Below are 16,794 nucleotides of genomic sequence, written 5' to 3'. Positions count from 1 at the left end.
AGACACAAAAATATATTGGGAAAATTTGGAGAGAAGAGCAAAGCTAATAATAATGGCAAATATCTGTTGGATTTCTGCGAAGGACATGGACTGGTTATTACTAACATCATGTTCCACCATAAAAATGTGCATAAATTCACATGGAGAGAAGAGGCAAGGAATAAAAAAAGTCTCATTGACTATGTTATTGTTGATAGTGATGTTTTCTCCCTGGTGCAAGACACCAGAGTGTACAGAGGATTTCAAATTGGAAGTGATCACTATTTAGTCTTGTGCAGGATAAAATTGAATTTCATAGTGAAAAGAATAACATGCAAGAAAATTTTAAAGCGAATAAAAGTTGAGCAGCTCTCAGATGTGAACTGTAGACTAAAATACACAAAGATTATTGAAGAAAAAATGAAAGCGTTTGAGAACAGGAATCAAACCTTGGAGATTCAGTGGCAAACTTTGAAGAAAACATTGACTGATTCTGCCAGAGAGGCATATGGTTAGGTTGTCTGCAAGGATAAAAAAATCAGAACTCCCTGGTGGACACAGGAAGTTAAAGAGGCAGTGAAGGAAAAGAAGAAAGCATATCAAAAGTTCCTGGCAAATAAGTCAGCTTGTGCTCTTAGAGAATACAGAGACAAATGTAAGAAAGTGAAACACTGTGTAAAACTAGCTAAACAAAAGTCATGAGAGGACTTTGGCAAGAATATAGAAAATAAATATCAAGAAGGTGGCAAAATATTCTGGAGGTTGTTGAAGAAACTTAGGAATGGAGGAAAGAGTGCTGTAAAAGGAGTTAGAGATAATAAAGGTGACATGAAAACAGGTTGAAAAGATATCCTTGTAGTATGGAGTAATTACTTTGAAAAACTGCTAAATGAAACAAGCAGTGATGACAGCACAGTGGTAAAAAACACTGACCAGGCATGCAGTCAGGAATACATATCCATACTTGAGGTAGAAAAAGCCGTCAAAGGCTTGAAATGTGGAAAGGCAGCAGGAGTAGATGATATTCGACCAGAAATGCTGAAGTATGGTGGTATAAAAGTCTTACAGTGGCTGCACTGCATAGTTCAGAATGCCTGGACAGAGGGACGAATTCCCGATGATTGGAGTAGAGCTCTCATAGTGCCCATATATAAAAAGGGAAATAAATCTGAATGTGAGAATTACAGAGGTATTTCCCTACTGAGTGTTCCTGCAAGATCTATGCAACTGACACAACGAGATACGGTTGAGAAGATAGTTAGATAGTTTGTAAATAGTTAGTTGAATTATTACTGCACCAAACCACAGCTTATAAAGGACTCATCACTTCTCTCACCGACTCAGCTTATACAGCATGTTACTCTCTAAGGGGATAATTTCTAACTAGTGTTAGTGGAGTCTACTGAGCCAATGCATAATCAGAAAAACTGTAGAAATTTTTCATTGCTATTTTTTGAGAATTTTCTTTAGGATATCTTTTTCTCACATTTTCATGTCACCTTTATCATCTCTAACTCTTTCCTCCATTTCTAAGCTTCTTCAACAACCTCTAGAAAATCTTACTGCCTTCTTGATATTTATTTTCATTCTTGCCAAAGTCCTCCCATGACTTTTGTTTAGCTAGTTTTACACAGTGTTTAGCTTTCTTACATTTGTCTCTGTATTCTCTAAGAGCACAAGCTGACTTATTTGCCAGGAACTTTTGATCGATATATTTTCTTCTTTTCCTTCGCTGCCTCTTTAACTTCCTGTGTCCACCATGGAGTTCTAATTTTTCTATCCTTGCAGACAAGTTCATCACATGCCTCTCTAGCTGAATCAATCAGGGTTTTCTTCAAGGTTTGATTCCTGTTCTCAATCTCTTTCATTTTTTATTCAGTAATCATTGTGTATTTTAGCCTACAGTTCACATCTGAGAGCTGCTCAACTTTTATTCGCTTTAAAACTTCTTACATGTTATTCTTTTCAATATGAAATTCAATTTTATCCTGCTCAAGACTAAATAGTGATCACTTCCGATTTCAAATCCTCTGTACACTCTGGCGTCCTGCACCAGGGAGAAAACATCACTATGAACAATAACATAGTCAATGAGACTTTTCTTATTCCTAGCCTCTTCTCTCCATGTGAATTTGTGCACATTTTTATGTTGGAACATGGTGTTAGTAATAACCAGTCCATGTCCTGAGAAGAAATCCAACAGATATTTGCCATTATTATTAGCTTTGCTCTTTTCTCCAAATTTTCCCAAAATATTTTTGTATGTCTCGCCATCATTTCCTACTCTGCTATGTAGATCCCCAACAAGGACTAACTTTTCCTTTTTCATTGTGTCAGTTGCTTTTTCTAAAGCCTTAAAAAATTCCTCCACTTCTACCTTAGTAGAACTTCTGTGGGACCATAGGCACAAATAAGTTTCAATGTTCAGTTCCCCATTCTCATATTTGCCCACATTACTCTACTTGAGACTGACTGCCATTCAAGATTAGCCTCGTATTTTGTGTTGAATACTATGGCTACTCCTTCTTTTCCTTGATTGTCATTGCCTGAATATAACATTTTGTATTTATTGCTCAGAACGATCTCACCAGTTTTGGTCTTTTTTGTTTCAGTCACCCCTATTATGTCGATCTGGTACTTATCTAATTCCTCAGCTAGCTCCATTTCTTTGCCATTCAGGCTTCTTACGTTGATAGTACTGATCTTTAACTCTGGTGATGTTGAGTTGGGGGTTTGTTTTCAGATTTGTTCCAGTAGCTGACTTTTCGCTGTTCGCCCTGGTTCCCGGGCAAAAACAACGGGGGCCTTGTTTAACCAAGCGACGCCCCAGCCAGCATGAAATTTTGTCATGTTTTACCATCATTTATTATTTTGGTTTAACCAATAAGAATACAATTTGGTCAGCTAAATCCCAAATTGCCAGCCCATCCTCGTTCGTTCAGTATCAAAGTAGATACCCAACAGGGTGCACCACGAGAAGGTGAGAATTGGACATCAGGTCAGAAGCCCTGGTCGGTTCTCCGTATTCCTTTAAAGGCCATGTGTAGGTCTCCTCTCAGTTATACAGCTTTGAACCTTAAGCACCCCAGGATATAGGATATAGTATATAAGGTATTAATAAAAAGATATAAGGAAATCTATATAAGAAAAATGGGACATAGAGCAAGATACTCGAATTGGCTTAGCAAGTTCAATATTGCGGGAGCTTGGCTGTTCAGTAGTATTGAAGCGGGAGTTAAGCCAGAAGGCAAAGTTGGCTGTCTTCAATACAGTCTATGTCCCCCATCCTCACTTATGATCATGAGAGTTGGGTAATGACTGAAAGAATGCGGACACGAATCCAAGCGGCTGAAATGAGGTTCCTTCGAGGGGTTGCGGTGCTGACAAAACTCGACAGAGTCAGAAGCTCTGCAATTTGGGAAACCCTCAATACTCAACCGCTGCTTCTCCATGTTGAGAGATCACAGTTACACTGGTATGGGCACCTGGTCAGAATGCCACAAGAGAGGCTCCCTCAGCAGACCCTCTTTGTCAAGCCAGAGGGTGGGAGACTACGTGGAAGGCCAAGGACTCGCTGGATAGATTATATCCAAAACCTTGGGTGGACACGTTTGGGAATCCCACCAGAACACATGAGCTTGGTGGCAGAGGATCGTGACCATTGGAAGTTCCTCTTGCTGTTGCCCCCACAACCAAATTAGGAAGAGTGGGCCTTGAAGATGTATGTATGTATAAGGAAATAAAGTAGTAATTATGTTGTACAGGGAAAAAATTATTAATTAAAAAATTAAGTTAAACAATGCAGTATCAGCATATTAATTAAAAAATTAAGTTAAACAATGCAGTATCAGCATATTAATTAAAAAATTAAGTTAAACAATGCAGTATCAGCATATCAAAATACGAGGCTAATCTTCTTGAATGGCAGTCAGTCTCAAGTAGAGTAATGTGGGCAAATATGAGAATGAGGAACTGGACAATGAGACTTATTTGTGCCTATGGTCCCACAGAAAGTTCTACTAAGGTAGAAGTGGAGGAATTTTTTGAGGCTTTAGAAAAAGCAACTGACACAATGAAAAATGAAAAGTTGGTCCTTGTTGGGGATCTAAATAGCAGAGTAGGAAATGATTGTGAGACATACAAAAATATTTTGGGAAAATTTGGAGAAAAGAGCAAAGCTAATAATGGCAAATATCTGTTGGATTTCTGCTCAGGACATGGACTGGTCATTCCTAACACCATGTTCCAACATAAAAATGTGCACAAATTCACATGGAGAGAAGATGCTAGGAATAAGAAAAGTCTCATTGACTATGTTATTGTTGATAGTGATGTTTTCTCCCTGGTGCAGGACACCAGAGTGTACAGAGGATTTGAAATTGGAAGTGATCACTATTTAGTCTTGAGCAGGATAAAATTGAATTTCATATTGAAAAGAATAACATGTAAGAAAGTTTTAAAGCGAATAAAAGTTGAGCAGCTCTCAGATGTGAACTGTAGACTAAAATACACAAAGATTATTGAAGAAAAAATGAAAGCGTTTGAGAACAGGAATCAAACCTTGGAGATTCAGTGGCAAACTCTGAAGAAAACATTGATTGATTCTGCCAGAGAGGCATGTGGTGAGGTTGTTTGTAAGGATAAAAAAATTAGAACTCCCTGGTGGACACAGGAAGTTAAAGAGGCAGTGAAGGAAAAGAAGAAAGCATACCAAAAGTTCCTGGCAAATAAGTCAGCTTGTGCTCTTAGAGAATATAGAGACAAATGCAAGAATGCTAAACACTGTGTAAAACTAGCTAAACAAAAGTCATGGGAGGACTTTGGCAAGAATATAGAAAATAAATATCAAGAAGGTGGCAAAATATTCTGGAGGTTGTTGAAGAAACTTAAGAATGGAGGAAAGAGTACTGTAAAAGGAATTAGAGATGATAAAGGTGACATGAAAACGGGAGAAAAAGATATCCTTGAAGTATGGAGTAATTACTTTGAAAAACTGCTAAATGAAACAAGCAGTGATGACAGCACAGTGGTAAAAAACACTGAGCAGGCATGCAGTCAGGAATACATATCCATACTTGAAGTAGAAAAAGCCATCAGAGGCTTGAAATGTGGAAAGGCAGCAGGAGTAGATGATATTCGACCAGAAATGCTGAAGTATGGTGGTATAAGAGTATTACAGTGGCTGCACTGCATAGTTCAGAAAGCCTGGACAGAGGGACGAATTCCCGATGATTGGAGTAGAGCTCTCATAGTACCCATATATAAAAAGGGAAATAAAACTGCATGTGAGAATTACAGAGGTATTTCCCTACTGAGTGTTCCTGGCAAGATCTATGCAAGTATACTTGAGAAACGGTTGAGAAGAATTGTGGAAGAAAAGCTTGGTGAAGAACAAGCTGGATTCAGGCCAAATAGAGGCTGTCAGGATCAGATCTTCACTTTACGACAAATAGTCGAGAAAGCATGGGAATATAACAAAGATCTGTATTTAAGTTTTGTCGATCTGGAAAAGGCATATGACAAGGTGCCAAGAGAGAAGCTATTCAATACGCTGCAGTTATATGGTGTGAATGGGGCATTATACCAAGCAATACTTAGTCTTTATTTGAGTTGTAAGTCAGCAGTCAGAATTGAAGGAAGTACAGGAAGATGGTTTAATGTTAAATCTGGTGTGAGACAAGGATGTACATTATCCCCTCTGTTATTCATTATCTATATGGATCACATTATGAAGGAAAGTGGTATTAAACATGATATCAAAATTGGAGATGTTAATGTCAGCTCTTTGCTTTATGCAGATGATGTTATACTTCTAAATAAATCTGCTAGAAGTCTGCAAGATTCTCTGACTAAATTGAATAGCTGTTGTAATAGATATGGTATGAAGGTCAGCAATAAAAAGACAAAGACAATGAAAATAGGCAGAATCATTGAAAATGTCAACTGTGTTGTGAATGGAGAACCTGTGGAACAAGTAAAACAATTTCAGCTATTTAGGTACGATTTTTACTGAAGATGGTAAATTAAATATAGAAATAGACAACAGAATCAGTAAGCTGGTATGGTGGGAAGTCAATTGAATAAATTCATATGGAATAAGAGAGAAATTAGTCAGAACACTAAATTAGCTGTATACAAGACAGTGTTCAAACCAGTTTTAACTTATGGATCTGAGAGCTGGGTCAGAAGTAAAACGCTTGACCAAAGACTAGAGACCACAGATATGAGAGTCCTGAGAAAGATTATAGGCATGAACGGATGGCTATCAATGGCAATATCATATTAAAAACGAGGATATTAGGAAAGAACTTGACATTGTCAGCATCCAGGAATGAGTTAGCAGAGCTAATCTCAGGTGGTATGGTCACTTAAATAGAATGGGCGAGGAAAGATTAGCAAAACAAGTGTTCTCTGCCAGGGTGGCAGCAAAACGACCCAGAGGAAGGCCAAGATATAGGTGGATTGATACGATACAAAGTGCTTTAGACGATAGAAATATAAAATCTGATAATGTTGGAGTCTTGACAAGTAACAGACTGATTTGGAGGAAAATTGTAGATAGGAAATTAATAATGATGTAATTTTTTTTCATGTAGTACTATCATATCCTGTACACCCCTTGAGGGTACATGGCAGGAATTTGATGATGATGATGATGATGATGTATCAGCATATAAATAAGATTTAAAATCACATGTGATTGTAGAAATGAATTCTTTTAAAAAAGTTAAAAACGTCATGCAATTTATCTGAGCTTGATAAAATATGCTTGAGTGTATATGGCTTAGTCACAAAGTAAAAATTTCCCTTCTTCTCTTATTTCTCACACACAGATGGATCATCAGCCCTCAGTAAATAAGAATGTGTAAGATGACCATGTGACCTATGTAAAGCCTAGCAAGAACTTCCTCTCTTCTGTTTTATTGACTAAGCTGCCAATGCTTAATTTCAAGCTTAATGTTTGAAATTTGTCAGTGCTTCCAGCCATGATTGACTACCACTGGGTAAATAAACTGTTTGTAGTCTGTATATGGAATTGTCTATCTAGCAGCTTTATCTAATTATTAGCTGCTGCAGTATGGCTGAGAATCCAGCAAAACTGAAAACATCACAGTCAAAATTAAGGATCTTCATTTTGTACAACAGTTGTAAAATTTCACAAAGAACAGGATGCAGGTTATACAAAGGAGAGGAAAATGACCAATAAAGAGCTCAATGAGTCAGTATAAATTACCCACTTTTGGTATGTTCTTTTATATGCAGATGTGCAAGCTGAATGACAATTGTAACTGCTGTAAAAATTACTGCAATCAAGTGAAGATCTCATTGGATATGGTAATTCAGGAAACAAAGCAGCACAGTCAACTGACGTCTCAGATCTTGAACCATCAGTGTAGATGGGCAAGAAATCAGAGTGGGTTGCTCTATGTGAATTACACAATTGAAGGTAAACAGATGGAGTGAAAATTTGCCATGGAGGAATTCTGTTATATTTGGTGCAAATGTCAATACTCATGTCAATAGCTTCAACAACCTCTTTTATATGTATATCAAAGGGATGTATGGCAGTCTCATATGTGTGATACTGAATTTGCAAATGCAGAGATAAATACTAACTAGCCCACATAGAATATTCTGAAAGGTACTTTAATTTTAGAGCATATTTACAAGACAACTGTTATTGCCTAGGTCAGTGGTTCCCAACCTTTTACTACTTGTGTACCCCTTTTAAACCCATTTCTATAAATTGTAACCCCCCCCCCCCCCAGTTTTTAAAATAGTTGTTTTGTAAAAATATAAATACGGATGTATTTATATTTTTGGAGAAGTTCTAGACACATCGCAAACGGAAGTCAGTGGAAGGTTCGTTATTGCAAAGGTCATTTCTTAGTAACATGCAATTGTTCTGGAAAGGAGGATGGGTGACAAAAGTGACACATGAACTGTGCATAATGAGTGATAGAAGAGTAGGTTTTTTTTTTTTTTTTTTTTTGGGGGGGGGGGGGGGTCATAGCCATACTCTTACCAATCATCATTTGCTAATGTGAGCTAGTTTTGAAGTCTCCATTAGCGGTGATTCAAACTTAACATTTATGGTTTCATAAATAACATTTTGCGATTAGGGCACAATTAGTGTTATTCGTTTGTTCCGCTTTCGAGGTTGTGTCACTGCTGCTCACCAAATTACTAGATATGCATTGTGATGCGGTCCTTGGATTACCTAAGGTTGGATAGCACTGGTCTAAGTGATAGAGTAGATTCATTTGGTTCAACATAAAAACTTTAAATGGATGTGTGAAATGCACCAGTAGCTATTCATATACCCTGATGATGTGTACGATTCAACATTGGCACATGTTCTTCCTTTCAGAACTGTAATCCTAGGATCCACAATCAAGCTTTGAGTGTACAAATGATAATGTTCCTTGCTCTGCACGATAAATGCAGAGCAAGGAACATCATCAACACCCCATTCTGTAGAGGATGGAGTGAAAAGGATATTCACTGCTTTTTTGCACTTTTCCTAAGTTGAAACGTGTGTACAGAATGTAAGTTTTTTGTCAAAGATGGATTCCAAGAACTTGGCCTCTGGTGCTACTGGAATAACCCTTTGTCTCATTCTTAAATCAACATCTAGATGTACGAGACATTTTTCACAAAGTGTACATGGACAGTATTTTCTGCTGAAAACATGAATCCATTACTAAGAACCTATGAAGAGACACAAATGATTGCTTGTTGAAGTTGCCTCCTAATTATCCTCATAGTGCAGGAGTAACAGTAAATTGTGAAGCAATCAACATAAAGAGCATTGCCTACTGTGGGAGGAGGCTGTTCAATGAGCGAGTTAACTTTGATAGCAAAGAGAGTGACACTTAAGATAGTCCCTTAAGGAACACCCACTTCTTGATGATATGGTTGAGATAACATGCTTCACAATTGGATTTGAAAGACCTGGCTGGATAGAAAGTTTTTAATAAAAAAATAGAAGGGTGTCTCACTCCCCCAGACCAAGAGGTCTTTTAATATGCCATATCTTCAGGTTATGTTATAAGCTTTTTCTATGTCAAAGAAGATAAACCAGATGTTCTCACTTTAGGAAAGCAACTCTCACATGTTTCTAAATGGACTAAATGGTACAATGTTGATTGGTGTCTACGAAAGCCATGCTTTATATTGTAAAGAAGTTTCTTGCTTTCTAAGTGACAGAGAGGCTTTTCATTTACCATTTTTTTTTCCCAAAATCTTACAAAGACAGCTGGTCAGAGCCACAGGATGATAATTATTTGCTAATAAGAGAAATAATAATGATAATTAGAGAAAAAGATGCATAAAAGATGATGGAAGATATTTTATAATTTCATAATGGATGTCACCAGGACCTGCTGCGTTAAGGTGAGACAGCAAAAGAACTCTTCTTAGTTCCTCCTTAACGAATGACTGATTGTATGGTTCTAACCCAATTGGTACAAAAGCTTAGCTAGTGTTTTTTCTTTTGTTGCTCTTTCAATATTAAAAAATCAGGAATATATGAATTTATTATAATAGAAATCTGTTATAATACAGGTTTGCGTGGTTAGCCTAGTGGCTGTGCGTTTCGCAACCATATGCCTGGGGAAGGAGTGTCTTAGGTTCAATTCCTGCCAGTGATGTGAGGAGCTGATGGATCTTCCTCAGCCATAGCCTAGTTAGCCGGTCTTGGGCGTGGACAGTAGGGTTTTTTACCCAGTTTATCCTGGGATTTTTCATCCCACAAAGCAGGCAAACCAGCATTGATACACACTAGCATAAGATACACCGAGGCATAGGGCTGACCACCTTATCCTGTGAACGGCTTGAGGTCTGATGATTAATGAACCCTCGACACTGCAAGGTAAAAGAGGGTAAAAAGAAGATGAGATGAGGAATATATGAAGCTGTTGCTGAGATATTAGCAAAATTTTCTCCAAAAGTATCTGCAATAGCTTTGGATTCAGCAACAATATATCCATTATCTTCCAAGATAGACAAATAGCATGTTCTGTATCTGACTTTCATCTTCTGGATTTTATCTCATACAATTTTTGCACTGGCTGTTTGATTAATTCATGATGTAAAATTGGATCCCTGATTGTTAGATCTATTGCAGAATATGAGTGGGTAGGCATGTGGAAGAAAATATTGACTCCATTATTAATAAGCAAGAGGTCATTGATTATCAAGCATTTATTCAATGATATAATCTCCTCTATTCATTTTGGCACTACCCCAGTGTTGTGTACATTAAAGTCACTTATGAGACAGTGAAATATAAGATTATCAAGATATAGGTGGAGACAGTGAAATATAAGATTATCAAGTTCCATCTCATTTAACTCATCACCTGGTGTTAAATATATTGAATATACTGTAATAAGAAACTCCAAGGATAAGCAAATTGCTACTGCTTCCAGAGCAGTATTAAGCTGAGCATGATGGAAAGGAATATGATGCCCATGAGGATAGCTGCTCCACCATGAGCAGGGCCATCTCCAGTTCTGTTCTTGTATGCAACAGTGAAATTCCTAAAGATAAGGTCCTCATTGGGTTTTAAATATACTTGCAGGTAGAAATAAAAAGGCTTGTGTTTCTGCAGCAAAATCTTGATATCATCAATATTCTTGTGCAATCCATGACGGTTCCATTAAAAATGTCCCTACTGTTTGGGTTTCGTAGACTTATCTGATTTCCAGGAGGTTGAGGGCTTATCCTTATCAGTTTACATTTATCAATTGATTTTGGGGCATATGGACAGCCAATGTCAATCTGATCCTCTGAGAAAATATTCAATACATTATCTGATGTGTCAGGATCATTTGTGAGCCCCTTTTATGGAGAGGTATGGCACTATCTCACCCACCCCTATCACTATAATCCTGAAGCGTGTGTTCATGGGGCCGGTTTGCCTGTTCTGGGGGGGGGGCAAAAACCTCTCCCCCATATTAGACTAACTAATTAACCTTTCATCGAAAGAGACCAAATAAAGATTTCTCATGTCACGGACAGGAATCGAACCCAGGCCTTTTGGACCAAAGGGCTTCATCTATACTGACTGAGCTATGAAGGCTCAGTCAGTATATTGAATGGAACCATTTTTGGAGATGCTTCTTGAGTGAGGCCATAGGCTGTGTGAATGATGCACTCAACAGAGAAGCACTCATGGTCATCAAGTTCAGGTATGATGAAATTATCAGGTGGTGGAAGAATAGACATATGAGTTGCTATTGATATGGTTGACATATCATATTTGAAGTAAATTAGTAAAGCATTCAATTTTCTGTATTTCTTAATTTTGTAATTACTATTTTTCAACAAAATGAATAATTTCACAATGCAATTTTTAAGCTTCTAAGTTAATAGTATATGTTATTAATCAGAAAAACAAAACAACGTTTCTTTATACATTAAATTGCATGTAGTCAATGAATTCCACCTACCTTTCAATAGCAAGTAACAGAAATGATAAAAAATTAAGAAGCGGAAGGAGAAAAGGAGGTCCTTTATTTACATGGGGATGTTTTTCTGTATAAGTGTAGAATGCTACTGATGCAGTGGACTTATTCTTAAGGCACAGGTACCTGAAAATAAGTTATCAATATTGGCTATTACATATCATTACTTTCAGAAATTAATCATGAACATTCATTATATATCATTCTCAACATTATACATGATATGATGTTTATATCTCTTATTATGTAGGACTGGTCACATATACAAAGAAATAAAAGCATCTCATCATACTTAAAATCAATCATGCATTTCTGATAAATTGCAAAAGGATGCCCATACAGTGATTATATTTGAAATTATCAGAAAGTATCAAATTATCAAAAACTTGTAAAATTATCATAGAAACAATTAACAACGTATGATCTTCTGAAGTGAAGCCAAGTTTGTGAATGAAAAATTAAAAATATTAATTTTAATAATAAATAATATTTTAGAAAAAAAAATTAATAAATAAAAAAATAATCTTTGGGGACCCCAGCTAGAGCCTCATGTGCCTGTGTATAAGTTTGGCCCCAAAGCAATGTAATGCCTTGTCAGCAATGGATAGATGAAATGACTTTGAAGTACAAGAGTCATTATGAAAGTTCTGCACACTGTATTCTTGTTGGTAACAAAACCTTTATTTAACAAAATACATTTACAGGACTTCAATATAATTATTATTCTGCCTTATACAAAGAAATATAAGCATCTCGTCATACTTGAAATCATCATGATAAAATGCAAAAGGCACGACCAGTGATTATGTCTGAAATTATCAAAACTTATAAAATTACCATAGAAACAATTAACAACCTATGTTCCTTTGAAGTGAAGCCTGTAAGCCAAGTTTGCAAATGAACTCTGTTGCCCAACATCTGGATAAGATTTGCATTCCTCTCGGTCAACCTTTTTTGACATATTTATATGTTTGGCAAGTCAGGTCATTTCAGCACATCAACGGTAGTCAAGTTTCCTATGAAGTGGCTCTTTCAACTTTGAGACAGATCAAAGTCTGGAGGACTTGTATCACTAGAATGGGGGAGAAATATTTATCAGTCAAACTCATCTCTCCATTCGATAAGATCACGAAGTTTACATGATGAAGTACATGGTTGAATTGCACATGATATTCAACCTTGGTTCAGGATTTCCTCCATTTTGAAGTCTTATTTCAGTGAACAAGAACACTAAAAACAGAAACGGGCATGTGAGACTGGAAACTTGCACATGATTGTGGTCAGAGTTGATGAGAAGAGAGAGAGATGACCTCCACAGTGTATCTGGAAGAACCAGTTAAAAAATGATGAAAGTTATTTGGAAAGTGGAAGGAATTATTGTGAATTCTTGTATGTAGGTGTATAATTTGCATTAGTTCATTGCTTATTGCAAAAATTTCCATATCACGTCCAGCTTGATCATAGTGCTGGAGAAATGGAGCTAGTTGGAGTTGCCATAAAGGTGACCTAGGATGGTGACTTCACTGTTAGGATAGTTGGATTGAAGATGGTCAAGATTAATGGAGAGGAAGGTAAACTGACCCGAGTGATTTTAAGAGTTTGGGAACCAGTAAATGCAGCATATGAATATTATTAAGTGGGGTAAGGAACCTTGAGAGCCTCTGTAGCTCAGTTGGCATAGATGAAGCCCTTTGGTCAAAAAGACCTGGGTTCAATTTCCGTCCATGACATGAAAAACCTTTATCAGATCTCTTTCCAAAACAGAGAAACTGGCCCCATGACAATAGCAAATTTAGATTCTCCTGCCTTTGACCTCCTCTGGCTCAAGGTTTCCTTCATTATCATGTGTTGTCTCCGTTCAGGAGATTAACTACTATGATGTGACTCATGGTTGAATATGGGTGTAAGGAGAACGTTGTGAGGATCCTATCTTTTCCACATTGTTGTAAGTATCCATGGCTGTATCACACACATAGATACAGCCATGAATACTTACAACAATGTGGAAGAGATAGGATCCTCACAACGTTCTCCTTACACCCGTATACAACCATGAGTCACATCACAGTAGTTAACCTCCTGAACGGAGACAACAAATGATGATGATGATGAAGGAAACCTTAAGCCAGGAGAATCTAAATTTGCTATTCCCTGGTAAGTAGTATTAGATTGCACAAAGGCATAGGTGCCACTCTTTGGACAAAATGAATCATGAAGAGTACAATTTGGACATTGAAGGTTTGAGGGAGATTATGATCACAGTGTTGCCATAATTATTTGTCTGTTTCATTTTCATTTATTGTTAGGTGAAAGGAAAAAGTGGGGAAATGCAGTGGGAGAAGGTAGACTCGTGAATATGACACCCATGCAGGCAGCAACTAGTTTCCTTGCTATTCCATGGCCTTGACAGTGCCTCCCACATACCGCTATACAGATTCCCTCTCTAGTCATAACCAAGCAGACTATGTGACAGCGGGATTATGAGCCAGCTGACTGGAATGCCTCCCAATTCATTACCGACAGGTTTAGGCCTGCATACTAATGCTGGCAGCCAATCTACATTACCACTGACTTAACTGATATACAGGTTCTGGGCCTCAAGTATGTTAGGTGTACCTTGAAGAGGACAGAAGAGACCAGAACTAATTCTCTGGAGGTCAAACATAGCCTTTGCCACTTCAGGCCTCCAACAATAGCAGGGTGGTATTTCACCACCCTGTTATTGTTGTGGTATTTCACCACCGCCTTTCTATTTGACATTTCCTCTCCAACTAAGAAAATATCCTTTTGCTGCAGAAGTGCTCACTGCGTGTACCTGAGCCCCTTTTTTGGAAACAGACCAAGCTGCAGAAAGGTCAGTTTGAGTTGACAGGGAGAGGTAGTATATCAAACATCCCTGCCCATTAGATGCCCTACTAGGTATTGGCTCACATTCAAGAAGATTATCCTCATATTTAATGTTATATATTATAGCTACTTATTCTTTTCCTTGATCATTATTGCCTGAATATATCATCTTGCATTTACTGTTTTGAAAAATCTCACCTGTTTTTTTTGCTTTGCTAACACTCATTATAGTGCTTTGGTAGTTATTAAATTCTGCCAGTTCCACCTTTTTTCCATTAATGCTTCTTATGTCGACGGTGCCAACCTTGAACTGTGCTAATGTTTGTTCCAGTAGCTGACTTTTTTGGTGTTTACCCTGAAGAAAACAATAGAGAGCTTGTTTAACTATGCAATGTCCTAGCTGGTATGAAATCTCAAAAAAGGAACACCAAAACTATCCATTTATGAAAAAGTGGGCTGGCACAAGAGCAAAGTATTTTGATCATGTGCTCAGTATGCCCCACTCCACACACTGCAAAGATGGGGAAAACCACAGCCTCAAAATGTTGCTTAGGAAATGAAAGTATATTCTGATAATCAGAATATGCTTTACAGAATATTCATAATAATTTAAATAAACTTATCTACACGCAAAAAACTTCCAATGATTTGGGAGAATTTCATCCTCCATGAAAAGGAAGAAACTGTCTTTCTGTCCTACAGAAAACAAGGTCTTAGAACATTAACAACAGGAAGGAGTAAGTGTGCAAACTCTTGCAAGTGTTTTATGCACATACTCATGTCTTCACTGTGTACTTCTGAGACTGCATTATTACAATTATTATTATTAGGAGTGCTCTAACTTTGAAAATGCCTCAGTTTCAGAAGGTAAAATGCTTCAATAAAGTACTTGCTTCTTTTACCAGTTGCTGTGTGATAAGCCATTAAATCATATTAACAACAGACATCACTTTCAAGAATATGTGATTTTAACCAAGCACAGTGCTAGCTTCTGAGTTTGCCAGTTTCATTTCTTCTGAATTTCTTCTCTATATAAAGATCTTCAAATAATAAATAACTTTAAAAATTTTAATATTGAAATTTTACTGCATATCTTTAATGAAATTGATTGATTTCATTAAAGATTCAAATTGCCAGATTATGGTTTCACTTACTGAAATACAGCCTGGGCAATGAAGAGGTCTACTTCACTTGGATAACCTTTATTAGCATGATATTCAACTAACATGGAAGCACAACCATCCCCATCTGCAGAATGGATGAAGTGATACCTGGACTGTGTATAGTTTTTTTCTACAGATGGAAATATAAATACAAATAATAAATAAATTTTATTAACTTTATTATTATTAAATTTATTATTTATTAAATAATAAATAAACTTAACAAACTAATTAAATAAATGCTTTGTATATGTGTGCATGTACTAATTTACTAATTGTGAATTATTCAAGTATTTAAACACTACCTATAGGAGACATTAACTTTGCACATTACGGCAAACTTGAAATACACTGGATAAATATGTTTTTAATTATATATCTACATTTATATATATATTTAAATATATGTTTAAACACACATACATATATGAATTTTAGGACTGATAACATAAGATACAGTGCAAACAGGCAGACACAGTAGAATAATAAAATAGTTTTAACGATAACAGAAATCAATAAATATCTCCAAGTGCAAAACACAGTCCATCCTTGGTGTTAATATAACAAGTATTCAAACAAAGAAAAATATACAATAATCAATTAACCGTTCAAGGTAAGTACTGGAAAGATATTACGTAAATTAAACCCACTTGGTTAAAATCCTTCGATTGTTATCCCAGAACTTTCTTCTGCATATAGTGGAGATTTTAAACATTGTTGTACTCAGGTTATTTCAGTTGGAAGAATAAAATCTATAAGCAGAATGAAAGCACAGCTATAAAGTCATCTATTCTTCCCCATCCACCATTTTCTGGGCAAGCATTATGTATAGCTTCTTAAGGAATGCTTTGTTTTACACCATTCATCTTTAACCTTCTTTCTAGATTTGGTATGCTGATGATATTTTTGCTATATAGATAGCCTCATCCAAAAAATGAGCCTATCATCTTCTTTACAACAAATTGATAGCCTTTGTGCAACAAATTCACCATGAAAAAGGAGAGCACTGGTAGTTTTTCTTTTTTAGACATCATGCTTACCTGTGCCACCTCTGACACTTTATCTAACTGTGTTAATTGAAACCTACCTTCACTAGTAGATACAAGATTCAGTATCTACTAGTGTATTAATTAAATGGCTGCACATTTAACTGCAAAATTTAAATGTGAAAAATTTAGTCCAATTCCTGGGTATACAATGGTGGAATCTAGAGTTTCACCTTACCTTTTCTGAACCAGTCACTAGAATTAGTTTAAGAAATGAACATCAATAAAACTCTCTTATAATAGCTGCTCAAAAGAACTGTCTATATGGATACATGTTTTCATGCACCA

The 16,794-nt window shown here is 36.6% G+C and overlaps 1 protein-coding gene across 1 annotated transcript in view; it reads right to left on the bottom strand.

The window, feature by feature from the left end:
* The window catches only part of LOC150097248 (Golgi to ER traffic protein 4 homolog), a 179,620-nt gene that overhangs the window by 79,137 nt on the left and 83,689 nt on the right, over positions 1 to 16,794 (bottom strand). The window contains exons 5-6 of the mRNA XM_090406838.1: positions 15,452 to 15,590; positions 11,436 to 11,576 (exon numbers count right to left, since the gene is read on the bottom strand). Coding sequence (XP_090262964.1) covers positions 11,436 to 11,576; positions 15,452 to 15,590 — 280 coding nt within the window. The remainder of the gene's footprint in view (positions 1 to 11,435; positions 11,577 to 15,451; positions 15,591 to 16,794) is intronic.

This window comes from Typopeltis vanoorti, chromosome 17 (assembly GCF_054136105.1).
Source record: "Typopeltis vanoorti isolate ZY-2024b chromosome 17, IOZ_Tvanoo_1.0, whole genome shotgun sequence".
In the NCBI taxonomy this organism is placed as follows: Eukaryota; Metazoa; Arthropoda; class Arachnida; order Uropygi; family Thelyphonidae; genus Typopeltis; species Typopeltis vanoorti.
Note: the sequence above shows the minus strand (reverse complement) of the source record. Positions and strands in the feature narration are given on the sequence as shown.